The 27,823-nt window shown below is 37.0% G+C and overlaps 2 protein-coding genes across 2 annotated transcripts in view; one reads left to right on the top strand and one right to left on the bottom strand.

Moving 5' to 3' along the window:
* Positions 1 to 7,120: 7,120 nt before the first annotated feature.
* The window catches only part of LOC131430611 (histone acetyltransferase KAT7), a 248,692-nt gene continuing 227,989 nt past the window's right edge, over positions 7,121 to 27,823 (bottom strand). Inside the window, exon 9 of the mRNA XM_058595714.1 lies at positions 7,121 to 8,337. Coding sequence (XP_058451697.1) covers positions 8,218 to 8,337 — 120 coding nt within the window. The 3' untranslated portion in view covers positions 7,121 to 8,217. The remainder of the gene's footprint in view (positions 8,338 to 27,823) is intronic.
* LOC131430613 (uncharacterized) lies at positions 14,046 to 20,404 on the top strand. The gene is made up of 3 exons (XM_058595718.1): positions 14,046 to 14,159; positions 19,821 to 20,038; positions 20,120 to 20,404. The coding sequence occupies exons 1-3, from the start codon at positions 14,055 to 14,057 to the stop codon at positions 20,265 to 20,267; spliced, it is 471 nt and encodes a 156-aa protein (XP_058451701.1). The 5' UTR covers positions 14,046 to 14,054; the 3' UTR covers positions 20,268 to 20,404.

The raw sequence follows: 27,823 nt of genomic DNA, 5'->3' as shown, positions 1-27,823 counted from the left end.
AAAATTCTTCAAAAATTCCCAAAATGGACGCTTGTCGTTCTGGGAAGAAACAACAATCTATGCTACCAGTGACGGTGATGATTTCCGACTTCAAAGCATTCCGTACTGAGCTTTCTACTTTTCTCCCATAAGTAAAAGTCTCATTTCAAAACGGACAAAGAGGAGAATGTCGAGTCTTGGTTGATGGATTGGAAGATTACGAACGTCTAATACGGTATTTGTCCGAGAAACTTCAGAAATTTTATTCATATGATATAAAATCAGACAGACCCTTCAAGGCTGTCTTGAAAGGCTTATCAAATGATCAAAGCACTGAAGAAATTAAAAATGAATTAAAAGAATTGCTTGGTTTTGCCCCTTCCCAAGTAATACTTATGAAAAAAAAAGAGCGAATGGTACTTCTAAACCACGCTCTGGAATTTCCCATGAACTTTACCTAATACACTTCAATCGAAGTGATGTAAACAATTTGAAAACTTTAGAAAAAGTACGTTTCATTTCCCACATTAAAATTCATTGGGAACATTATAAACGGCATAATCGTATTGCAAACTTAACGCAATGTCGTCTTTGCCAAGGCTTCGGCCATAGAACCAAAAATTGTCATATGGATATACAGTGTTTGAATTGTGGTAAATCGCATTCGAAAGACGTTTGTCCAATGAATGAAACCACTGATAAATTTTCATGTTCAAATTGCGATGGAAATCATAAATCCAATTATTTGAAATGTCCAGTCAGGAAAAAAATTTAAACGCTCGTTCGCTTAGACAACAAGTCAAATCAACGACCTTAAATTTACAGAACATACCTGAAAATCAAAAAACCGTTACAAATGACACGCCTAATTCTTCTAAGGCACTTTTTTCTTCGAATTTAAAACAAAAAAACAGATACGCCTTCCAATTCGTCTTCTAACGAAAACAATTTATGGACAGGTAGATCGATCTCGTCATTATCTTCTTCTAATGTCAGTTATGCTAGTATAACAGGTAGAAATCTACCACTTAATTCTTCTAATGTAAATAATCAAAACACAGGAACGCCTTGCAGTTCTTCTTCTAACGAAAACGATTTATTAATAGGTAGATCGGCCATATCATCTTCTTCTAATGGCAGTTCTAATGGCAGTCTACCTACAAATATTCCTTCAATACCATTCGCTTCTTTAAATGAAGTTGATTTAGGCGATATAACTGAAACTAAAATGATCTACCTACAAGATCAACTTTTTCAAATGATCATCCAAATGAATTCGACTTCATCACTTTTTGAAGCATTTCAAATCGGATGGAAATTTGCAAATAATATTATAATGAATTTAAAATTTAACAGTGATGTTAAATAATTATTTGAATATTTTAAATTGGAATGCTCGATCTTTGAAATCGAGTGAAGATGAATTTTATAATTTTCTCAAAGTTCACAAAATTCATATTGCCATTGTGACAGAAACTTTTCTTAAACCAAATGTAAAATTGAAAAGTAATCCACATTATGTGGTTCATCGATTTGACAGGTTTACTGGAATGGGTGGTGGAGTTGCCATTTTTGTCCAACGGCAAATTAAACATCGAATTTTACCTTCTTTCAATACTAAAGTTATTGAAAGCTTGGGAATCGAAGTTGAAACCATTCATGGAATTTATTTCATCGCTGGAGCATATTTGCCATTCCAATGCACCGGCGAACAATTCAATTTCTTTAAAGGCGATTTGCAAAAACTCACAAGATATCGACCGAAATTTTTCGTAATAGGGAACTTAAATGCTTAGCATGTTCAGTGGAATTGTAGGCAAAATAACAGTAATGGTAAAATACTTCATAATCAACTCTTAGCTGGTTACTTCACAGTTCTTCATCCCAGTAATCCGACTTGCTTCTCTTCGGTGAAAAATCCCTCTACAATTGATCTGGTTCTAACAGATCAAAGTCACATTTGTAGTGAACCGATTACACATGCTGACTTTGACTCAGATCATCTTCCTGTAACATTCAGACTTTCCAACGAAGCTATAATTAATCCAATTAGTTCTATTTTCAACTATCATAGAGCTAATTGGTTGGATTACAGATCTCACATTGAAAATCATGTGGATCATAAAACTATTTTAGAAAATTCTGCGGACATCGACACAGCAATTGATAATTTGAATCATTACAGTATCGAAGCTAGAAATCTTTCAGTTCCCAAAGCTCAAACTAAATTAAATTCTCCTATCATCGATGACAATCTTCAACTGCTCATTCGGTTGAAGAATGTTCGTCGACGACAATATCAACGTTCTCGTGATCCTGCTATGAAAAACATAGTTAAGGATTTACAAAAAAATAAACATTGACTAACTCTTTTGTGAAATGAAAATTTCGCTAAAAAATGTTGAACAAATTAAACCATATTCTAAACCTTTCTGGAAACTTTCTAAGGTTCTTAAGACACCTTTGAAACCAATTCCTGCTCTCAAGGAAGGAAATCAAATACTTCTTACAAATGGCGAAAAAGCTCAAAAACTTGCTCAGCAGTTCGAGAGTGTACACAATTTTAATTTGAACGTTGTATGTCCTATTGAAAATGAAGTCTCACTGAAATATGATCATATTTCAACTCAAGTGTTATTACAAGATAACATTATTGAGACGAATTTAGATGAAATTAAATCAATTATTAGGAAACTTAAAAACATGAAGGCTCGTGGTAATGATGGAATTTTTAATATTCTTATTAAAAATCTTCCCGATGTTGCCTTGAGACTCCTAGTTAAAAATTTCAACAAGCGTTTTTCATTAGCTTACTTCCCAAAAAGATGGAAAAACGCCAAAGTAATTCCTATCCTGAAAGCTGATAAAAATCCAGCAGAAACATCAAGTTATCGACCAATTAGCTTACTTTCTTCTATCAGTAAACTTTTTGAAAAAATTATCTTGTTGAGAATGATGTCTCATATAAATGAGAATTCAATTTTTTTACCAGAGCAGTTTGGATTTCGTCATGAACATTCAACTACTCATCAACTTGTCAGAGTAACGAACATGATAAAAGCAAATAAATCTTCTGGATTATCCACTGGAGTTGCTCTTCTAGACATAGAAAAAGCATTGGACAGTGTTTGGCACAAAGGTTTAATAGCAAAAATGTCTGATTTCCAGTTTCCTATTTATTTGATCAAAATTATTTAACTGATCGTACTCTTCAGGTTAGCAATCAGAATTGTAAATCTGAATTGCTACCCTTACGAGCAGGTGTTCCGCAGGGTTCGAGCGTAGCTCCAATCTTGTATACTAGTATACTATTTTCACTTCTGATCTTCCAAATCCACCCGTTGGTTGTCAGAAATCGCTATTCTGTGACGACACAAGTCTGTTAGCCACAGGTAGAAACCTAAGAGTGATCTGCAGTCGCCTACAAAGAAGTTTAAATATTTTCAGTGATTATCTGTCAAAATGGAAAATTAAACCAAATGCAGCAACAACGCAACTAATTATTTTTCCTCATTATTCCTTCTTTTCTTAAACCAAACAATAATCACATTCTCAAATTGAATGGCTTGGAATTGACATGGTCTAATCAAGCTAAATACTTAGGTTTAACGTATGACAAAAAACTCACTTTCAAGGATCACATTGAAGGAATCCAGGCAAAGTGTAATAAATATATTAAATGTTTATATCCTCTTATAAACAGAAATTCTAAGCTTTGTCTAAAAAACAAGTTGTTAATTTATAAACAAATTTTCAGACCAGCCATGCTTTATGCAGTACCAATTTGGTCAAGTTGTTGTTCCACCAGGAAGAAAACGCTTCAAAGGATTCACAATAAAATTCTGAAAATGATTTTGAAGCGTCCTCCCTGGTTTAGTACAAATGAGTTACACAGACTCACAAATATAGAACCATTAGATGTAATGTCGCATAATATTATAAGCGAATTCCGACAGAAATCGATGCAATCTTCAATTGAATCGATTCGCTCTCTGTATTAGTTAGTAACTTAGTATATAAGTTCCTTTTCCCCATTATACAATACAAGTAGGTTTAGAATTTTTTCCTACACAAAAATCTCAGAATTGCGGAAGCAAATAATGTCCTCATGGTAATAACCAAATCATATATACATATATATATATATATATATATATATATATATATATATATATATATATATATATATATATATATATATATATATATATATATATATATATATATATATATATATATATATATATATATATATATATATATATATATATATATATATATATATATATATATATATATATATATATATATATATATATATGAACTCAATGATCGCACGAATCTTGCTATACCGTTTTACCCCCAATTTATCCTTCAACTGAGTCTTAAGATTTTGCTTCACATTGAATTCATTTGTAATCCAATTTTCAAGTCTTTCTTCGTAATATCAATCGATTTCCATCAACCGCAATCAGCCTGCTTTCGGTATGCGAAAGAAAGTTTAACCAGAAATACGACTTATGAAATAAATTGGGGGCAAGACGGGTTAAAAAGGCTAGTACTGTCATTCCCATTGTGTATAATTGGATCACGTATATTTTGCACGTAATATGAACCAATATTGGTAGGTTATATTGCATCTGCTTCGGGATTGTAAATTTGAATTCAACATAAAATTATATTTGTCGGAAAATTGGGGTAAAACGATGTAGCACGAAGCATGCGATCATGAACCCTATTTGTAAATTATTATTTGAGGTTATATGCGAAACATAGAACTGTCTTGTTAAACCAAAATTGGTCCAAACACCGATCAGTAGAACTTTTTTTTCTGTAAATTCACGGAAGAAGATGACTGGGGGTAAAACATAATACAGTTGTATGTGGTCAATCTTATTAAAACCAATCCATTTATCTAACTTATGAGCATGTCAGGAATACCTTCCGATTGGTGGAATTGTATTTTTTTTCCTGAGTTTCACAGTTAGTTTTCGAAGTAAAGTAAAAAAAAGAGGAATTGGAGCAAAACGGGCATGATAGTGAATTTTACGGATCTTTTAACTATCATAAATCGGTTCTACAGAAAAATTTGCATAATAAATACTAATTTTGAAAATATTTGCTCATGTTTTTATAAAATGATTGAGCAAAGTCGCGTTTTTGATCGTTTTTTTCCCCACTGTGCGTTGGTTGTCAGAAATCGCTATTCTGTGACGACACAAGTCTGTGAGCCACAGGTAGAAATCTAAGAGTGATCTGCAGTCGCCTACAAAGAAGTTTAAATATTTTCAGTTATTATCTGTCAAAATGGAAAATCAACCAAATGCAGCAAAAACGCAATTAATTATCTTTCCTCATAAGCCAAGAGCTTCTTTTCTTAAACCAAACAATAATCACATTCTCAAATTGAATGGCTTGGAATTGACATGGTCTGACAAAAAACTCACTTTCAAGGATCACATTGAAGGAATCCAGGCAAAGTGTAATAAATATATTAAATGGTTATATCCTCTTATAAACAGAAATTCTAAGCTCTGTCTAAAAAAAAACAAGTTGTTAATTTATAACCAAATTTTCAGAATTCAGATGCAGAACCAATTGTCAAGTTGTTGTTCTACCAGGAAGAAAACGCTTCAAAGGATTCAGAATAAAATTCTGAAAATGATTTTGAAGCGTCCTCCCTGGTTTAGTACAAATGAGTTAAACAGACTCACAAATATAGAACCATTAGATGTAATGTCACATAATATTATAAACAAATTCCGACAAAAATCGATGCAATCTTTATTTGAATCGATTCGCTCTCTGTATTAGTTAGTAAGTTAGTATATAAGTTCCTTTTCCCCATTACACGATACAAGTAGGTTTAGAATTTTCCCTACACAAAAATCTCAAAATTGCGGAAGCAAATGATGTCCTCATGGTAATAACCAAATCATATATATATATATATATATATATATATATATATATATATATATATATATATATATATATATATATATATATATATATATATATATATATATATATATATATATATATATATATATATATATATATATATATATATATATATATATATATATAATAGGGCTGAAATGTCAACACTTGTGGCTGAACACCCAATTTAAATCTTAATAATTTAGTTTTAACTCATATTCCAATAAATAGTTATGAAAAAAAATAAAAAAAAATAAAAACTACGTTTTCGACTCGCTATACGAATACGATTTTGTCGCTGAATCTTTTCGTTTACGAGATATTTTATCATAAGATTGGTAAAAGCTTGACATTTTCTTGAAATAGTGTGCGTTTCGCATTGGAAAATGCACAAGAATAAAATATACATGGTCATCTAAAAGAATTAATGCTTATATGTAGACGAAAAACATTGTTTATCCAAATATATACAGGTGTACGAATACGACTTTGCACTACTGTAAATATAAATTGGTAACAAAAATTCTTGAATGAACAACTTTCACTTTTCAACGATTTTTATTTCCACCTAAACAGTGAAGACTAATCACTAGAGTGTTACTAAAACATTTTCACAGTTGAAATATATCAATTAAAATAGTGCTTAAAACTTATTCAAAATATTCCCGCTGCTCAATGCCCTCTAGCCCCCAAAGCACAGAACTTACCTCGTTGAGTTCTTAAGCCATTCCGGCTTCCACGAAAATCTAAACTCGCTGAAAACTCGCTTTCCTCATACCACGGCTTTCATCGTCAGAACAGACAATGCATCAACTTGGCTCAAGTTGGCAGTTCGCGGGACTGTCGGGGGAAAACTTTGACTTTGGAACCGTAAAATCGACGTCGCGACGGTACGGTACACGGTCGCTGTCCTCCCTCCTGTTGCTTCGGTCGCGGTGGTGCCTGAGTAAATGCGAAAATTGACGTTTGATGCTTCGGGGAATTGTTTTTTCTCCCTTCCATCTGCCCAGCAGTGACTTGACTGTGGTTTTACGCCGAATTGTATGCATACGGGATTTGTCCCAACACCAGAAGCGCAGTTGGGTTGAGACTTTGATTTCCTTGCCTTTCACAAGTCGAACAGTGAACGAAGAAGCAATTGAATTTTAAATGAAGAATAGCGGTTCTTTCAGACGAAAAATAATCAATTTTTGCATGTTTGCTTTTGAATCTGTGCACAGTTTTTATTTTAAAGTTTGATTGAATAATAGCTGCTTTGCTTGATGGTAAGTAATGTGTTTCTGTTGGTTCCAGACACGATTCAAAACAACGATTAACGGAGAGGATTTATCACTTACGAGCTACACACTACAGTTACACAAAGAATGCAAGGACAATCACTTTTGCAGTGTCACAATTATAAACTAAATAAATACTTCTCTATCACAAAAAAAACTAAATAATGATTGAGATTTACAGTGATTACGACAATATTTACAAATTCTTTTTTTTCCCCCGACAAGCGAAACAAATCACATATTGCTTAGCGTTACGGCATAAATTATTCTATTCGATTGGATTTCTGAACAAAAGTGAGACTTATTCTGCCTATTTTTTTCATGATTTATCAAAATGCTGTGATGCCTAACTGTACTCCAGAAAAAAACCGTTCCATAACTAGTAATTATTTTCCCATTTACTAAGAAAATTTGAAATGAGGTAACGTAACTAACTCGCGTTTCAAACAATAATGAGTATCGGTACTATTTTGCAGACATAAATTCCAAGAAAAAAATACCTCACCGAAGTTTTACTTTGTACGATCTTAGGAATAAAATGTACTAACCACTCTACCTTTGAACAATTTACGAGACTTAATAAATATTTGCGATCGTGGCAGCACGATTCCTCCAAAGTAACTGTGTCATAATAATTCTTACTGCAAACCGTGCCCTTCGTAACGATGTTGCATTCCTTACGTTAATATGTTCGCCATTTCATCTGATGACATTTAATAGCATCTTCCAGAATGCATACCATCCATTCCAGTGGTATCATTTGGCGAGCCTAAAGCACTCCCCGGAAGAAGGAGTGGTTCGGGAGATAATGTGTCATCACCGCATGATGGTTGTAGTAATTGTTGTTGTTGTTGTTGGTGTTGATGTTGTTGTTATGGTAGCTGTTGCCACCGCTACCGTTACTATAACTGTTGTTGTAGTAGTTGTTATTGTTATTGTTGTGATAATAGTGATGATGGTTTTGCGGATTCTGCTGCTGATAATGATGATAATGATACTGATGGTGATACGACTGGCGCTAGGAGGTTGGCGTCGTCGGGGTCGGTGCCACGAACGGTGTCCACTTCAGGCAGCTGGGATCGATCTTTGGCATGTTGCCGCGTCGCTTAACCCGTTCCTCGTATTCCTCGAGTACGTCCTGAAAGCAGAAACAGAATAAAAGGTAAAGATAAGCCCACATGAGAACCATTTAGAACGAGCAAGTGTTAATTGAGGACTGCTTAAGTTTTCCGGTATGAGTGACAGGAGCTAATTTTTGTTAGAACACAAATGCAACAGGTCGTTCCAGCTGCTGCTGCTCGGATAAATGGATGGTCGAACTTTCCCATCTAAGAACGGAAGGGTAAAACACCAAGGCTCCCGTCGTGATCGCTCGGGGGGATTTGAAGTTTGATGCTTGTTGCAAACAAATTGCCAGTGCCCAATTTAACAATTAAGTTAGGATAAATTTCTGTGCTTGTCTTTGCAACTAATTAAATCACTCTTTCAGGAGCTTGAAGGCATGCGTGAAAAGATCAATTTCCAGGGATACAATGGTCTGGGGAAATTCAGCAGGATTCTTTGTCACGAGGGCAAAGTGCCACTTAGTCGATTCTAGTTGGAGCTACCCAGCAGTTATTCAGCAAACTAGAAACTACTAATAATAATAATCAGTGAGTGACAAAACATATCTGTTTACATATTTTCGATTCTCCATGACTTCGACTAAATCGACACGTCCCCTTAATTATTTGCAGATTTTTAACTTGCGAATCATTTTTCCAAATTAACGCTGGCTACTTCGACAATTAAACGTATGTATTAAAAGACAGAAGGAGCTCAAATATTCCAGTCGTGAACGAACTATCTTGAACTGAATGGATGACTAAGCTTATATACTTATTTACAACGTGTGACGGTTATTGGCTTTCTCGCGATTATTGTGAAAATATGAATAGCTCTCTCACTTTATCTAGACAAAAAACCAGTAGAAAAAATATAGCTCTGGAAATAACATAAGGTTGTGTCCATGATAATATATTATTTGCATCCATGGAGATGCTCAATTAAAGTAAACGTACGCAAAACTGACTCGTTCCTTTTTCCAATTAAATCTCCGAAGACAGCGGAAGTGTAATGTCGTTTCCGCTTGAGAAAACTGAAACTGACCCAGGGTAGTTTCAGCTTGAGCTTGAGCGACCACCCCTGGTTGCTACTCCGTTACTGATCGGGATTAGCTGAAATGGTACAGGGAGTTTCTAGATGATCCGACCTGGGACTGGTAAATTATCCTTTAATGTACATCTTCTGGTAATCCCAGAATTCATTGATCAGTACCGGCGCCGGCCAGGCCCGAACGTAGATCGTCTAAGGAATGGGAAGGGATGTTAGTCCAACACTTGTTGTTACTAGAGGCCGTATATACTACTGCGCACTCCACAAGTGTCACGGGAGAAGGATATTTGTTAGTAAAAATTTCAGTACTGATTTCGCGCGCGACTCAGTATGTTCCGGTTTCAAGATGCTCGGATGCACCACTAAACTCACTGACTTCCCGAGTGAACGTTTCAACAATATCCTATATTGAAGTCCCGGGAAGTCTTGATTCACAGATCTTATTCGAGGAAACTAAAGAAAAATTTGCAATACTATCGCGTAAAGAATAAAAACTTCCCTATTTGTTTTAAATGAAATTACGTGATACAAAAAAAAAACGAGTGAATAGGATTTAGACAAAATAGTTGATTCATTGCATTGAAATATTCTAAACAGTTGTTATAAAATCATTTTAAATCACCAAATAAGCATTTGAGCAAACCTGATTCGAAACTGACTCAATTTTCAGTTCAAAAACGTTAAAACTAGGTTCGAAACTAGCTTCAAACAAACAGCAGTTAAGGTGGTAACTAGGACAAATCGTAATCTAGGATAAATCGAAAAGTAATCTACAAATTCATGTCAAACACAAATTATAGATTTTCATACACAGGAAATTGTATTTTCGAATTGATACGATCGTTCACAGCGTAGGATGAGGGATAAGGAAAAATTGTAGACGAATTTTACACCAACACGAATAAATGTTGGTAGCACCCTAGTCCCGGGTTGGCGGTTCAATGCATAGGACGCTGGTCTTACAAGCCAGTTGTCGTATGTTCGAGCCCCGACCTGGAAGGATTCTTAGTGTCAGTAGGATCCATAGTACTAGCCATGCAATGATTCTGTACACTAAGAATCGGCTGCGAAGTCTGTTGAAACAGAAAGGCCAAATCCCACCAAAGGAATGTAATGCCAAGACTTTGCTTTTTACCCTAGCAGATTTCCATTAAACATTTTGGACATGGAGACTATGTCGTTAACAGACATTCTTTGTTTTTATTTTTCAAACATTTTCTAGACTGTTGAAAAGCGTCATACTTTATTTTTTTCAAATAGGTGTAATTAAAATATGCCAAATGCTGCCAACACAAATATTGTTCGGGTGACTTTTACAAATTTAGTAAAAATTTTAAATAAACATACTGAAAAACAATTCAATCTGAAAAGTTTGTATAAAAATTATAAACCTCCAAGTCCATTTACGAAACTTACAAAAAACTACCATTTAGTGTTGTGAAAATCATGATTACTCTTATTACTTATTCATTATTCCTTATTCCTTATTCCTTATTCCTTATTCCTTATTCCTTATTCCTTATTCCTTATTCCTTATTCCTTATTCCTTATTCCTTATTCCTTATTCCTTATTCCTTATTCCTTATTCCTTATTCCTTATTCCTTATTCCTTATTCCTTATTCCTTATTCCTTATTCCTTATTCCTTATTCCTTATTCCTTATTCCTTATTCCTTATTCCTTATTCCTTATTCCTTATTCCTTATTCCTTATTCCTTATTCCTTATTCCTTATTCCTTATTCCTTATTCCTTATTCCTTATTCCTTATTCCTTATTCCTTATTCCTTATTCCTTATTCCTTATTCCTTATTCCTTATTCCTTATTCCTTATTCCTTATTCCTTATTCCTTATTCCTTATTCCTTATTCCTTATTCCTTATTCCTTATTCCTTATTCCTTATTCCTTATTCCTTATTCCTTATTCCTTATTCCTTATTCCTTATTCCTTATTCCTTATTCCTTATTCCTTATTCCTTATTCCTTATTCCTTATTCCTTATTCCTTATTCCTTATTCCTTATTCCTTATTCCTTATTCCTTATTCCTTATTCCTTATTCCTTATTCCTTATTCCTTATTCCTTATTCCTTATTCCTTATTCCTTATTCCTTATTCCTTATTCCTTATTCCTTATTCCTTATTCCTTATTCCTTATTCCTTATTCCTTATTCCTTATTCCTTATTCCTTATTCCTTATTCCTTATTCCTTATTCCTTATTCCTTATTCCTTATTCCTTATTCCTTATTCCTTATTCCTTATTCCTTATTCCTTATTCCTTATTCCTTATTCCTTATTCCTTATTCCTTATTCCTTATTCCTTATTCCTTATTCCTTATTCCTTATTCCTTATTCCTTATTCCTTATTCCTTATTCCTTATTCCTTATTCCTTATTCCTTATTCCTTATTCCTTATTCCTTATTCCTTATTCCTTATTCCTTATTCCTTATTCCTTATTCCTTATTCCTTATTCCTTATTCCTTATTCCTTATTCCTTATTCCTTATTCCTTATTCCTTATTCCTTATTCCTTATTCCTTATTCCTTATTCCTTATTCCTTATTCCTTATTCCTTATTCCTTATTCCTTATTCCTTATTCCTTATTCCTTATTCCTTATTCCTTATTCCTTATTCCTAATTTTCTATTAGTCCAATCCAAGATGCATTTTTTATTCATTTAATTGTGCATTATTAGTCATCGTAATACTAATTACAATTAGCTTATTTGGCTCTTCATATAGCCTACGAACTTCTGAGTTTACTCTAGATTTATTTAGATTTATCTGCTATCGAGCTACTTTTGTTAACGATTTTCGAAATTTTTCTATTGTTGTAACTTGTAACGCTTCACGAGAACACAATACCGCTCGATAGGTCGCAGCAGCGGACAGTGAGGTGGATCCGTTGCTTTTGGTACAACATGGACTCCATTCCATAACATCTTCGGCGTAGTGACAAGATGCCAAACAGCCCAGAATGGCGAGTGAGAGTCATGGCTGCGTAGAAATGGTAACAATCGCTTCTTCAAGCATTTTTAGGGAAGTTTTTTTTTCTATTGATGAAATATTTATATTTCATCATGGCTCTAATAATATGGTTAGGGATTGCAGCTCGATTGAGTCGGTGGCCTTCCGTTAGCAAAGCATGCTGTGATAAGTTTCGTTGTTGATGATCGTGTTACGCAATCATGGTTCTAATGTAGGAACTCTGTGCATGTGCAGTAGAAGTCCATTGGAAATGTTAAATTATAGACACATCAGAAAACATTATACGACATGATTATGTTGCACATTAAGGCTTCCAATTGAGGAGCAGCTTGGCGTTTTCTAGACGAGTAGGATAAACTAATCGCATAATCCACGAACAGACCTACCAGATACCAGACTTAGACTACATTCCACAACACGGAAAACAAGAGTACAATTATCGTACGTTCTGATGCGAAACTTTTCCCCATCAATCCAGGCGACGATGCCCGCACAGTAGACCGATTTCCCAACCAGAAGATCGAGGATGTCTCAATGAACACAAAGCACAAATTTACCACCAAACAACCCCCCATGGAGTTATGTTTTTCTTTCTGGCACAGTTGCGTTCCTTTTACCCGAGAAATAATTCCAGTTGTTCAGAAATAATGACTTGATTACTGAAGACCACATTGCAAACTACTACATATGGTCATTCCGAAACCGAAGTTATCAGAGGGTAGAAGAATTTATGAAAAGGCACCCGGTGAAAATGAAAAATTATGATTTGGCAGTGTATTTACAAGTCTGAGTACAAGAAAAAGAACTCCATTTGCGGAGAAACATGCAATTTGGCCGATGTCCGCGTGGTGCGCGCAATTCCACCAACATGCAACATGTTATTAGGCATTGCAGCAAAATTACTGGTGAAATTGCACACGGATTTCGGATGCTTTCTTTTTTTTTCAAATTTCCGATTCCATGAGTGAGTCTAATCGCTAACATGCATGTTAAACCGACGTATGCCTAAAACTGACATTCAGGTAAGTGAGGATAAAAATTACCCGCACGATGAGTAATTCCAACAGTTATCCAAAACAAATTGAAACGTCCAGATAGATATACCAAAGTGCATAATGGAGTCACGTTGCATGGACATGAAACTTTTAGGAACGTCATCAATTTTGCTCATAATTAATCACAATGAGTCGTGTTTGAACTTTTGCGACCTCTGCGCGGACTTTTCGTTCCTGAATTGATTCTAGTTGCATCTTACCCTCCAACTTTCCTATAAGTGATTTTCAACATAAAATCATTTGCATGTCATCAGGCAACTCAATACTTTGCAATTTGCAGTATCATCGAACGAAATCTGTCGAAGAGATCATAACAATAAATAAAAATAAAATCAAATATCAAAATATGATTTGATTATTCGGCAAATGCGATAAAAATTTTCTACCATCTTCGATGATCATCGGGAATAGTTTTTAACCGCAACTTTAAGCACAAGAAAAAAACAAATAAATAACCAAAGAAACGTACAGAACCATCTACGAAAACTGATAAACAGCTGCAAGCTAAACTTCCCGCACTCTCTTAGATGACGAACCAATTCAAGTTGTTTGTTTAATCGAATAATAATTTACTTAGCTGGAGACAAGGTTTCCGTTGAAACTTATTCGAAAATTTAGCTTGACACTTGTCTCATTAGTATCGTTTCGATCGTTCCGGTGATATGAACCGTATGAGCTATGGGATATATTTTCAATGTCTATTCATTGTTTGGTTTGCGGCACTCGTCACTAGCAGTGAAGATTTAGATGAAACATCTAAGACTGCGGTATGTACGATTCCGAATCACTGTAACTGTGTAGTGTTCATAAAGATTTATTTTAAAAACAAAATTATATTGAAACTATGGTGCTGAATTCAAGGATGAATTTTTGAATAACTTGCATTATGCGCTCAACTTGTATATAATCTGTTAATAATACAGAATTTGTTCATAATATAGAAATGAAACATGTTTTGAATGATGCCGTTGAAGAAAATACAAAAGAATGTACGACCGTCACATTAAGGAGTGTATCGAAAATAAGCTATCCACATACATTCGTGTTGTACGCATGTATTTGTGATGTTTTTTTATGTTCAGATCACAGCATGCTGAGTGTTTGGCTGTTAGCTTTCGTATGTTTCGTCTTTTGCAGTGTCCGGATGCATGCGTTTTGAGGGACGATGGGACTTATGTAAAGGAGGACTCAAAATCCTTTCAGGTCCACAATGCTTAACTGTCGTTGTTGGGGAGGATGTGAGCGATGCGGACAGGTCGATTCAAAAGGAGAAACTCGGTCGAAAGATACTGGAATGGCAAGCAATTTGTTCCTGTGGTTTGAAGTCAACCATTCTTTACACTACCTGAATTATAAATGCTGAAATCTATCGATCTGAGTGTCTCCAGAAACGATTTCTACCTTTATAAAAGAAGCATAGTACACCTGCACTGTTTTAGCAGAATTTAGCGTCGGCTCACTATGCCAAAACCACTCTCAATTGGCTTGCGGAAAAGGGTATAAATTTAATTGAGAAAAATATCAATCCAACAAATTGCCCTCAGCTTCGACCCATCGAACGTTACTGGGCAATCGTGAAGAGGGTCTTCAAGAAGACTGGTAAGGCAGCTGGGAACATGCAGGAGTTCAAAAAAAATTTGGTCTCAAGCGTAAAAAAAATGCGATGCAACACTTGTCCGGAACTTGATGAAGAGCGTTCGATCAAAAGTTCTAAAATTCTTGAAGGAATAACTTAAATTTCATTCGGTTTTCATTATGCTCAAGTTTAACCTCGTACAATAACGGATCAATTTTTAGTTTGAATAAAATATCGTTTTTTATCATAATTTGAAAGAAAAATTTATGGATAGCTTTGATATTTTCGATACACTCCTTATTCGAAATAACACAAGAACTCTTCCGTTAAGATCCTCATAACGGCATTCCTTCCAATGGCTATTCTGAAGCAATTATCAGCTCAATGGCCAATTCTCTCAGGGTTTGTATCATTTGATAGATAATTTATCATTCGCCGCAAATGATTCAATCACTGTCCTGCAGTGGAAATGTCGAAACATCATGCCAAAACTTGTTTGGTGTAAAATGGTCAGTTAAATCGATTCCACGCGTTTAGAAGGATGACGCACGAAACGCTATTATGTTTATATTACCCCAAGATCCTTTTTTGTGCTTAACTATATAACATAAACAACTATATAACATAAAGTACTCGCAGAAGACCTAATGGAGTGTTACTGATGTAAAAAAAGTCTAACAAATCGATTGTATATACTTTTAATGACAGCAGCACACTCGTTGTACCGTTTTACCCCATTTCTTTTCTAGTTATAATATTCAGTTGAAATGTGATCTACAATCCAAAATCAGATCCAATCCGATCTCTCAATATTGGTTCATATTACGTACAAAACATCTGTAATCCAATTAAATACAATGGGAGTGACAGTAGTAGCCTATTTAACCCGTTTTACCTCTATCTATTTCGTAAATCGTATCATCGATTAATTTTTTTTCGCATTCCGAAAGGAGGCTTGCTGCGTTTGATGAAAATCGATATTACGAAGAAAGCCCTAAAAAGTAAAGTACAAATAGATTCAATGACCGCACGAATCTGGCTATACCGTTTAACCCCCAATTTATTATTTAACTAAGTCTTTTGATATACATAGCATATGATAACAAGCCGTTCGTCTCGACCCAAGTGTCGAGACGTCGAAGAATTTTTTTTTCGGAAATTTTATTGACGCAGAACAACATGGCAATGAGTCTGTATGAGTTGTGATTGGAAGCTGGTTTCCCCGGCTTTCGAATGGCGATAACCTTCACTTGCATCCAGTCAGGTGAAAAAATGTTTTGCTCAAGAAACTTGTTGAACAATTCCAACAAACGTATTTTTGCGAGGTCGAGCAGATACTTCGCCAAGTTGAATTGATTTCTGTTCAACCCAGGAACGTTATTGTTGCAAGACAAGAATGCTATAGAAAATTCCATCATAGAAAAGGGGCTTTCAATGAAACCATTATTTTGAGAAAATCCTCGAATAATGCTCTACGTAGAAGCAGAATCTTGGTAAACATTATAAATACGACTCATAAAATAAATTGGGGTAAAACGGTATAACAAGATTCGTGCGGTCCCTGAATCTATTTGTTATCTTATTTTTAAGTCGTTTTTCGTATTATCAATCGATTTGAATCAACCGCAATTAGCCTCCTATCGGAATGCGAAAGAAAGTTCACCCAGGGATACAACAACTTATGACAAGAGATACAACTTAAAATTGAGATAAAGGGGGTAAACGGGCTAGTACTGTCATTCCCATTGTGTGTGTTTGGACCATTGAAGTTTTCTAGGTAATATAGACCAAGATTGATAGGTCAAATAGGATCTGCTTCGGAATTGTAAATTTGAATTGAACATAAAATATGTTTGTGAGAAAATTGGGGTAAAACGATGAAGCACGATTCATGCGATCATAGAAACTACTATCTGTCAACTAATCTTTGAGGTTATATGCGAAATATAGAGCTGTCTTGTTTGACCATAATTGGTCCAAACACCGATCAGTAGAACTTTTTTCTGTAATTTCATGGAAGTTAACTTGGGTAAAACAGAATACAGTACGGTCTATCATATTAGAAACAACCCATTTATCGAACTTCCGATTAGTCGAATTCATTTTTTTTTCAGAGTCTTCGAAGTAAAGTTAGAAAAAAGAGAAATTGGAGCAAACGATAGTGAATTTCGTGGATCTTCAAACTATCATTAATCGATTCTACGATTCGATTTTTTATAAAATTATAAGAAATGCTATTCATTTTGTTTAGATTAATCATTGCTTCGACATCTAGTGTAGAAGTTGTTGCTTGTCCAATAAACATTAATGGAAAAGACATTTGTATTGCTTCGGTTTATTTTCCCCAAAGAGCACAAGTTGGACAGCGACAGCTATATGAAATGGTTCAAGCCCTCCCTGCTCGACGATTGATTCTGGGAGATTTCAATTCGCACGGAATTATGTGGGGTTCCTTTTTAAATGATGATAATTTTAACATGACAGTATTAAATATGGGTTGAATGACACGGATCCCAAGACCTCCTGCACGTCTAGGTGCATTAGATTTATCTCTTTGCTCGACTTCAATTCGACTAAATTGCTCCTGGAAAATATTTCCCGATTTACACGGTAGCGATCATTTACCAATCATCGTGTCAATTGCATTTCTAGTGCAGCTAATATTCCATATGATTTGACAAAAACTATTGCCTGGATTAAATACCAAAGTAGTATCTCAAGTGTCTTAAATTCAATGCAAGAGTTTCCCCGCTTGAAGAATTTGGAATCATAACGTGGGAAATGAGAGTGAGGAATACTCGAACCGATGGATATTTGATTTTGCGAGGAAAGTTTGTCCACATTCTGTTCCTACGCAAAGCATTATTTGGAAGTCTTTTCCAAATAATGGTTCCATTAATAGCCCCTTTTCAATGATGGAATTTTCCATAGCACTCATGTCTTGTAACAATAACGCTCCTGGGTTGGACAGAAATAAATTCAGCTTGGTGAAGAATCTGCCCGACCTCGCAAAAAGACGTTTGTTGGAATTGTTCAACAAGTTTCTTGAGCAAAATCTTGTTCCACCTGACTGGAGGCAACTGAAAGTTATCGCCATTCAAAAACCGAGGAAACCAGCTACCAATCACAACTCATATAGACCCATTGCCATGTAGTCCGTTCGACACTTGGGTCGAGACAAACGACTTGTTGTCAGATAATCAGTTTGGCTTCCGTAGAAATAAAGGAACGAATGATTGCCTTGCATTATTTTCGTCCGACATCCAAATTACCTTCGCTCAAAAACAAAAAATGGCATCTGTATTTTTGGACATTGAAAGAGCATTTGATTCAGTTTCCATTGATATTCTTTCAGGCAAACTCCACCAACATGGACTTCCAGTGGTTATAAATAATTATTTGCACAACTTTTTTTCAGAAAAGCACATGCACTTTTCATATGGCGACTTAGCATCATTCAGAATTAGCTACATGGGTCTCCCGGAAGGCTCATGTCACAGTCCGCTCCTCTATAATTTTTACGTGAATGACATTGACAGCTGTCTAGTAACCCCCTGAACACTAAGACAATTGGCAGATGATGGCGTGATTTCAGTTACTGGACCCAAAGCTGTTGAACTGCAAAAACCATTGCAAGATACCTTAGATATTTTGTCCGTTTAGGCTGTTCATCTGGGTATCGAATTCTTTGCGGAGAAAACAGAGATAGTTGTCTTTTCAAGAAAGCATGATCCCGCGCAGCCTCAGCTCCATATGATGGGAAGAATGATCGCGAAGGTTTCAACTTTTTAATACCTCGGGGTGTGGTTCGATTCCAAATGCACGTGGGGAGGACACATTAAATATCTGATAAAGAAATGCCGTTCCGCTGCAAACTCTCATATTATCAAACTGGAGCGAATTCAGTATCGTTGTTTGCGAATTGCCTTAGGATGCATGCATTCGACACATACAATGAGTCTTGAAGTTCTGACGGGAGCTCTTCCATTGAATCTGCTAAGTCATCACGACTGCTAATAAGATATGTGGCACTGAATCCCCTGGTTTTTAATAACTTCGAAAGGCTAGTTGAGCTTCAATCTCAAACAAGATTCATGACAGTATTTTTTAACCATATGTCACAGGAAATCGACCCTTCAAGATATATTCCTATCCGTGACAGCCTCCTAAATGTCCCTGACTCAACTTTATTTTTCGACACATCCATACAGTGCGATGTGCGTGGAATCCTGAAACACCTACGCTCGATGGAAATCCCAAAAATATTTACAAGTAAGTTCAGGCATATTGACGAATTGAAGAGGCTACTGGGTTTGGTATATTCTACAATAATGTTTCGGCTTCATTTAGGCTTCAAGAACCAGCATCTGTTTATATAGCAAAATTAGCAGCAGTTCATTATAGTTTGAGTGTAATCGTCACATTATCTCCAAACCATTATTTTCTCTTCACAGATAGTCTGAGTGCAATTGAAGCTATTCGCTCAAACGTTGCTGGCAGAAATGAACCGTTTTTCTTGGGCAATATAAAACAATACCTGAACGACATTTTAAATAATAATAAATATCAAATCACAATAATTTGGGTCCCGGCTCATTGCTCCATTCCAGGCAATGAAAGAGCCGATATTTGAGCCAAACGTGGTGCTATTGAGGGTGAAATTCATGACGAAATACCTAATATGATATTTAAAAAATAAGAGGAACATGTTTTATTAAATTCAAATCGTTGTTACTCTATTAGAATTATATTAGGATAAAAAATCTATGTAAAAGTGATTTTAGCCAGCTTGGACTACCGCGAAAATTAAACTCTGTAGTAAATTAGCTGTCTTGTTTTCACTTTCTAATAGAAACTACACGGACTAGCGAAGGCAGACTGGACATTCGATTCAGAATTAATTGGCAACATTTGGGACGAAACAGAAGTTTTACGCATGATACAAACCTATTTGGGATGGATACAGCTGCACATCGAGCAAAGCGAGGTGACCATTCTCACTCTGCTAGATCAGATTCAAGCTGAACACAAGAAAGGAGTATACATCCTCTCAACAGATAGTATCCTGATGTAAGTAATTTAGTTTATTTCAACCAAGTCTTGACACCATATATTCGTATTAACGTCATACATAACTTTGTTCCTCCGCAGGTTGACTCCCAAAGGCTACTACGTTTCACTGTCGTATATAATAATTATACATTTAGCAGTTTTTATTATCATAACAGTGCTCGCTATACTGAAATCATTTAACAAAACATCCGAACCCTCTCAAGCGAATTCCAGCTTAGATGTATGAAAGGGAAATTTATAATTGGAACATGTTTGTATATTTAGATTGGTTCAATCACAAAATGTTTGCCTACTTTGGCATGGTTCCTAGTTGACAATAATATCACCGTATAATGTAAAATACAGTAATAAACTAATATTGTGTAGAACTAACTTTACAAACAGAATTTTTAATCTCTGTCATATAACATCGTTGTTCATTACTAGTTCCACTTCTGCTTTATCAGAGCGTTTCTCGGTCTTACATACGTCGTTTTCGCTTGATGTCAAACGTAACCCAGTTTCCACTTTAACTGTTGTCAAACCAACAACAAATAATAATACCCCTAAGTCCCATATAAACGAATCGCCAATGTTTGGTTCACAGCATGAACAAGTAAGCCTAGCAAATATCTCCCTTTCGTTGCGATAGTGTGAAAATGTGAAAGGAGATCGTTTCTGGCAACGCTTTATGCTAGTTGCTACGGTGCAAAACAAACTTGTTTGTTTATCGTTGCTCTATTAAACTGCAACAATCAATGAATTGTTATTTTACATACTTAAAACTTAGTTTTGATCGCAGCGAAAAAATATGTCGAAGACGAACGGCGAAGCGATATTTAACTGAAATTTTTTCCCGAATATTATGCCAAAATGGTGATATGCGTTTACATCAAATTGTATGGGATATCAAGTGATATCGCACATGATATCATCGGATATCAAGTATATCGGTATATCACTTGATATCAGCGTTAATGTGAACATACTATAAGCAAATACAAATAATGGATGCGATGACTAAAAGCTTAGCTTGAGCTAGGGCCGAAGAAAATTCAAATCTTACCGTTATCTTGACCAGCATGGGTCGCGAGAACAAGAATGGTCCGGCTGAAATCCATTCACTGATCGCAAAAATACCATTCTCTCGTTTCGGTAAAGTTCAAGATTGTTGCCCGTCGAAGGCGACCCCAATTGCAAATAAATCCATTTTCATGTTTTTATAAAATCGGTTTATTTCATATTTCATGATGTTCAAACTCGATTACGAGACAAATAACGTATATTTTGATTTCGTCTTAAAAGTAGCATTTCAAAAGAAGGGTCGAGTATGAAAATTTAATGTGTTGACGATCGTGTGATTCCTACTGAACAATAATATAAATGCAATTGAGTATGAATGAAAAAATGATGATAAGTATATCACTTAGGTCGTCAAAATTGATGAGCTTAGAGTACACAAAACAGCCCTGGTAAGTCACTTCGTATTATCACTAATAGAAATTATAATATTGGGTACGCGGTCCGCATTTGGCTGACGCTGGCAGATGATCTCAACGGGAATCGACTCCAGTGGCTGAAGTGTGCAAGTCTCCTTCATTGCGGACGCCGGTAGAGACGATTCCATCAAATCACGCTTTGCACGATCGCGATTCTTGCGTTAAATTAATTAGAACCTTCTAGGTGACTGAAACTGCATACAAAAAGTTTCCAATGAATTATAAGCGAAGTTCAATGCTCTTGTATTTCTGAAATACTCACCATAGATACATCACGAGATTTTATTAATCCGAAATGACGAGTTCAAACTGAACCGTTGAGAATGTGGCCCGTCACACTGTTGTATCGCACTCCCTGCAGGGTACAACCGACGACACGACCAGGCACTCCGAAGGAAAATCAGCATTAATATTGTCCGTTAACGATTTACCGCCAGTTACCAAAAATATGGAGACCCCTTGTTAATGATAAAAATAATCTTCTCGAGCAACACTGTTTAAGTTGCTACGAACTAGTTACCAAGGAGTCTCAACATAAATAAACAAACATTTTGAGGAAGCAGTGGAATCGTCGTTCCATTTGTGTTAAATTTTATACAAACGACGGATTATTTTTGATAACGAAGCAGAACTGCATTGGATTGAACTCGATTGAAATGAAACAACCTTTGAACATCATAAATATGCATTAATTTCAAATATAACAAAAGTAATCAGATAGAGATATACATAATTGTTCGCGTGATGTTGAGATTCATGGCCAATGCTCACCCAACTTTCTGCGCCCAATATAATATGCCACTCTTCCGTAGTTTTATCTATATCGATGTAACCCTGCACACAAGACTTTTTCTGTAGATTCCTCTATCGAAGACAATTCACTAGTTCACTAACCAAAAACAAAAATTTCCTCCGATAACGGTAAACTGACTAATGTCGTTTTCGTTTTTAAATTGCACTACACTGGTGTAGCGAAAGCTGCACTGAAACCGTTCGTTTTTACCAATTGCACTACGCCAGTGCTACACTTTTTCTGCACCGATACCACTGGTGTAGCACTTATCAAAAGTTTGGTGTAGCTCTGTGCAATGGAATCATGTATTGTAGTCAATGGTTACTGTTTATGTTTTTGTCATTTTTGTTCGTTTATTCATGCCTCAGTGTAGCACTGCACCGGTGTAGAGCAATTTAAAAACGAAAACGCCATAAGATGCAGTATTTCTCGCTCTCGTTGATGTATTGAAACAATTACCATAAGAGTAGTCTCGCTGGCGATATTCCGAATACAACTCAATCCATCGTAGCGCGAGGACTCATTCAGCGATCCGTTCCAATTGAAATGGATGATAGACACTTCCTATGGTCAATGAACCAGACCTGTCGTTTTATCGTTTCCCGACGAATTAAATGCTTCCAGCTATTCATTAATACACTTGAACTGTTAGCCCAGTACAAGAAACTCCATCTTCTGGGTTGTTGATTTTTGGCGTGAAATACCGGTGTTAGAATCGCCTCGTGTCGGCTGATTGCGTAGTATTTCACCTTGTCGGTCACCACTCGAGGATTACTGGAGAAATCTTTTCAAACAGAGAAATCATTTTGTCGAACATTATGTAGGAACCGCAGCGCACTCCGCTGTCGCCTGGCCACACTCAACTCGTTGTAGGTCATATCCCTGTCTTCCTCATCGGTTTGCGCCGAGCTGTCATAACACAACTGTTCCAACTCAGCAGTGGGTTATGCGTCATAATGTCCACTACGGTCGAAATGTTAGACCTGGCCGCAACGAATTTCAGTTATTGGAAAAAAAAATTGAGATATGAAATACTTACTTCACTTTGGCAAACAGTAGAAACCGCTTTATAAAAGACTTCAATAACTGATATAGTAACAATCTAAAACAACTGATTTCATTCGATTCGTGCCGTGACTATCGGATCGATCGGACGTAAATTCTGCTTTCTCCAATCGCGTGGTGAATTGTTTTATTCCGTTATCAAGGTCATTCCGTATTCTATTGTCTGCATCAGTGCGGTCGAGTGATAGTTCTAATTAATCCGTTCTCAAGGCCGACTGTGAGCTTGTGTAAAGCAGCACTGCGTGTGGTACCGTTAGCCAGCGCCAGCTGGGCGCTGCGCGTATATCGTTTACATATATACATTAGAAACAGTGATAAATATTTATAGTGATAAAAAGAGAAACGTTTCATTGGACAGTGTAGTGAGAGACTAAAAACAAAGTGCTTTTTCCTCAAAGAGGTTTTTTGCACTTTATTGAACTGGAATATTCACCGGTTGCCTAGGACCGGGCCTTGTCGGCCGATCACCCTTCGAGAGCTAAAGCTAAGTATTTTTTTTTCTTTTTCCCTGTTGTTCAGTACCATTAGATTTTTATTGCCCCCTAATATTTACCCGCACGGACACATTTCCGTGCCATGACAAAAGGCACAGAATTGCCTGACCTTCCCCTAGATGATCAAATGGATGCTTCTGATGGCAATAAATCTCGCATTAGAAGCTATCCCGATGGGCTTGCACTCCCGGCCGGACCATATGCGGTTTACATCCGGACCAAAGCCAACGGTAAATAATTGAACCTTCTAAGACTTTCTGAAGACCTGTCCTCGCGATACAATACTGTACAAAAAATTGAGAAAGTACGCCCGGACAAGCTTAGGGTCTTGTTAGCCAGTGCAAAACAGGCTAATGAGATCGTTCAAAGTGAGCATTTCACGCGGGAGTATCGCGTATACGTACCAGCTCGCGAAGTCGAGATAGACGGCGTGATCACCGATCCGAGTCTGACTTGCGAGGACGTTCTTAAGCATGGGGCAGGCGGTTTTAAAAACCCCCTACTCAAGAACGTTAAGATACTGGACTGCAAGCAATTGCGTTCAGTATCGACCGCTGAGGATGGGACTAAGTCCTATATCCCATCAGACTCGTATCGGGTGACTTTCGCTGGCTCGGCTTTGCCTAATTACGTCCTCCTGGACCGAGTCCGTTTACCTGTTCGTCTTTTTGTGCCGCGGGTCATGAACTGCACCAATTGCAAACAATTGGGACATACAGCATCCCATTGTTGCAATAAATCCCGGTGTATAAAGTGTGGAGGGAGTCATGCGGATAACTCCTGCAGTGGAGACAATGAAAAGTGTCTCTACTGTAAGGAGGGGCCGCATGACCTCTCTGATTGTCCCGTGTACAAATTGCGTAAGGATAAAATGAAGCGTTCACTCAAGCAACATTCCAAACGCTCTTTTGCGGAAATGTTGAAATGTGCTACGCCACCTACCGAAAATCCTTACGCTTACTTGTCAACTGACGAGAGCGAATATGATGACCCCCTCGAAGGTACATCTTCGGCTGTCCCTCATAGCTCATCAATTAGAAAGAGAAGAAATAAATCTTCTCAAAAGCTCCCTAGTAAGGGTTTGAAGATGTCCTCTGATGGGTTTCGAAAAATTACAACAACTGGTAGTGATGGCAAAAAACCAGAGAAAAAAGCTCCAGGCCTTGGAAAATTAAATTCCGAGCAAGAATTTCCATCACTTCCTGGGACTTCAAAACCCCCGAAAGTCCCTAAAGATCAGTCAGAAAATTTACCAAATACTGGGTTTGTTAAATTCTCTGATATTGTGGACTGGATCATGTCTACTTTCAATATTTCTGAACCTCTTAAAAGCCTGATAATGGCTTTTATTCCTACAGTTAAAACATTCTTGAAGCAGTTGACTGCAAAATGGCCCCTTCTTTCAGCGATCGTATCCTTCGATGGCTAAGACACCCACCGAGGTCACGGATACAATCACTGTTATACAGTGGAATTGTAGAAGTATCATCCCAAAAATAGATCCTTTCAAATTTCTAGTAAATAATCTGAAATGTGACGCATTTGCATTGTGCGAAACTTGGCTAACTTCTGAAATACCCTTAAACTTCCACGATTTTAACATTATTCGTCTGGATCGAGATGATTCCTATGGAGGAGTACTTTTGGGGATCAAAAAGTGCTATTCTTTCTATCGCATTAACCTCCCCTCGATACCAGGTATTGAAGTTGTCGCATGTCATGTTACAATCAAAGGCAAGGACCTTTGCATTGCTTCCATCTACATTCCCCCAAGAGCCTCGGTTGGGCATCGGCGGCTCAATGATATCATAGAGCTTCTTCCCGCACCGACGTTGGTTTTAGGAGACTTTAACTCACACGGTACGGGATGGGGCTGTCTTCACGACGATAACAGATCAACTATGATCCATGATATCTGCGACAACTTCAATATGACAATCTTGAATACGGGAGAAATGACACGAATTCCTGCACCACCAGCAAGACCAAGTGCGCTAGACTTATCCCTTTGCTCGACATCGCTACGGTTGGATTGCACGTGGAAGGTAATCCCTGATCCCCACGGTAGCGATCATCTGCCTATCGTAATTTCAATCGCCACCGGATTAAGACCATCGGAAACAATCAATGTTTCGTATGACCTCACACGAAACATTGATTGGAAATGCTACGCAAATTTGATATCTGAGAATCTAGAAACAACACAAGAACTTCCTCCGGAGGAAGAGTACACGTTTTTGGCTGGCTTGATTCTCGACACCGCGACTCAAGCTCAGACGAAACGTGTACCCGGCGCGAAAACTAACATCCGTCCCCCCAACCCGTGGTGGGACAAAGAGTGCTCAGAATTAAACGCGGAGAGAACTTCATCATTTGTCGAGTTTAGGAAAAACGGAACACCTGATAATTTTAGAAACTACGCGGCATTAGACGCTAAAATGAAAAGCTTGATTAAAGCGAAGAAAAGCGGTTATTGGCGTCGATTCGTAGACGGATTATCGAGAGAAACATCAATGAGCACTCTTTGGAACACAGCCCGACGAATGCGCAACAAAAACACCACAAACGAAAGCGAGGAATATTCTAACCGCTGGATATTCGATTTCGCTAAAAAAGTATGTCCTGACTCTGTTCCGGAACAGACAATCATTCGCGTCGCTTCATCAAACAGAAACGAAACACCTTTTTCGATGGTCGAGTTCTCACTTGCGCTTTTATCGTGTAACAATAAATCTCCGGGGTTAGACAAAATCAAATTCAACTTGTTGAAAAATTTGCCTGACTCTGCCAAAAGGCGCTTATTGAATTTATTCAATAGGCTTCTTGAGGATAATATTGTCCCACATGACTGGAGACAAGTAAGAGTTATTGCCATTCAAAAACCAGGGAAACCAGCCTCCGATCACAATTCGTATCGGCCGATTGCTATGCTTTCCTGTATCCGGAAATTGTTCGAAAAAATGATTCTGTTTCGTCTAGACAATTGGGTCGAGACTAATGGCTTACTTTCAGATACACAATTCGGCTTCCGCAGGGGCAAAGGAACGAACGATTGTCTTGCGTTGCTCTCAACCGAAATTCAAATGGCATTTGCTCGTAAAGAACAAATGGCGTCAGTTTTCCTAGACATCAAGGGGGCTTTTGATTCAGTTTCCATAAACATCCTATCTGAGAAGTTGCATCAGCATGGTCTTTCACCAATTTTGAATAACTTTTTGTATAATCTGTTGTCCGAGAAATACATGTATTTCGCGCATGGTGATTTGTCGACAATACGATTCAGTTACATGGGTCTTCCTCAGGGCTCATGCTTAAGCCCCCTTTTATACAACTTTTACGTGAACAACATTGATGAATGTATCAACACATCTTGCACGCTAAGACAACTTGCCGACGACAGCGTTGTGTCTATTATAGGACCCAAAGCTGCCGATCTCCAAGGACCATTGCAAGATACCCTCGACAACTTGTCGACATGGGCTCTTCAAATGGGTATCGAGTTCTCTACGGAGAAAACTGAGCTGGTTGTATTTTCAAGGAAGCGAGAACCAGCACAATTACAGCTTCAACTAGGGGGTGAAACCATAGCTCAGGTCTTCACATTTAAATATCTCGGGGTCTGGTTCGACTCCAAAGGCACCTGGGGATGTCACATTAGGTATCTGAAACAAAAATGCCAACAGAGAATCAATTTTCTTCGTACAATAACCGGATCATGGTGGGGTGCCCACCCAGGAGACCTGATCAGGTTATACCAAACAACGATATTGTCCGTGATGGAATACGGATGCTTTTGCTTCCGATCCGCGGCGAACACTCATTTCATCAAGCTGGAAAGAATTCAGTATCGTTGTTTGCGTATTGCCTTAGGTTGCATGCAGTCGACTCATACGATGAGTCTCGAAGTGCTCGCGGGCGTCTTACCGTTGAAAAACCGATTCTGGGATCTCTC

The sequence above is a fragment of the Malaya genurostris genome, chromosome 2, assembly GCF_030247185.1.
Source record: "Malaya genurostris strain Urasoe2022 chromosome 2, Malgen_1.1, whole genome shotgun sequence".
In the NCBI taxonomy this organism is placed as follows: Eukaryota; Metazoa; Arthropoda; class Insecta; order Diptera; family Culicidae; genus Malaya; species Malaya genurostris.
Note: the sequence above shows the minus strand (reverse complement) of the source record. Positions and strands in the feature narration are given on the sequence as shown.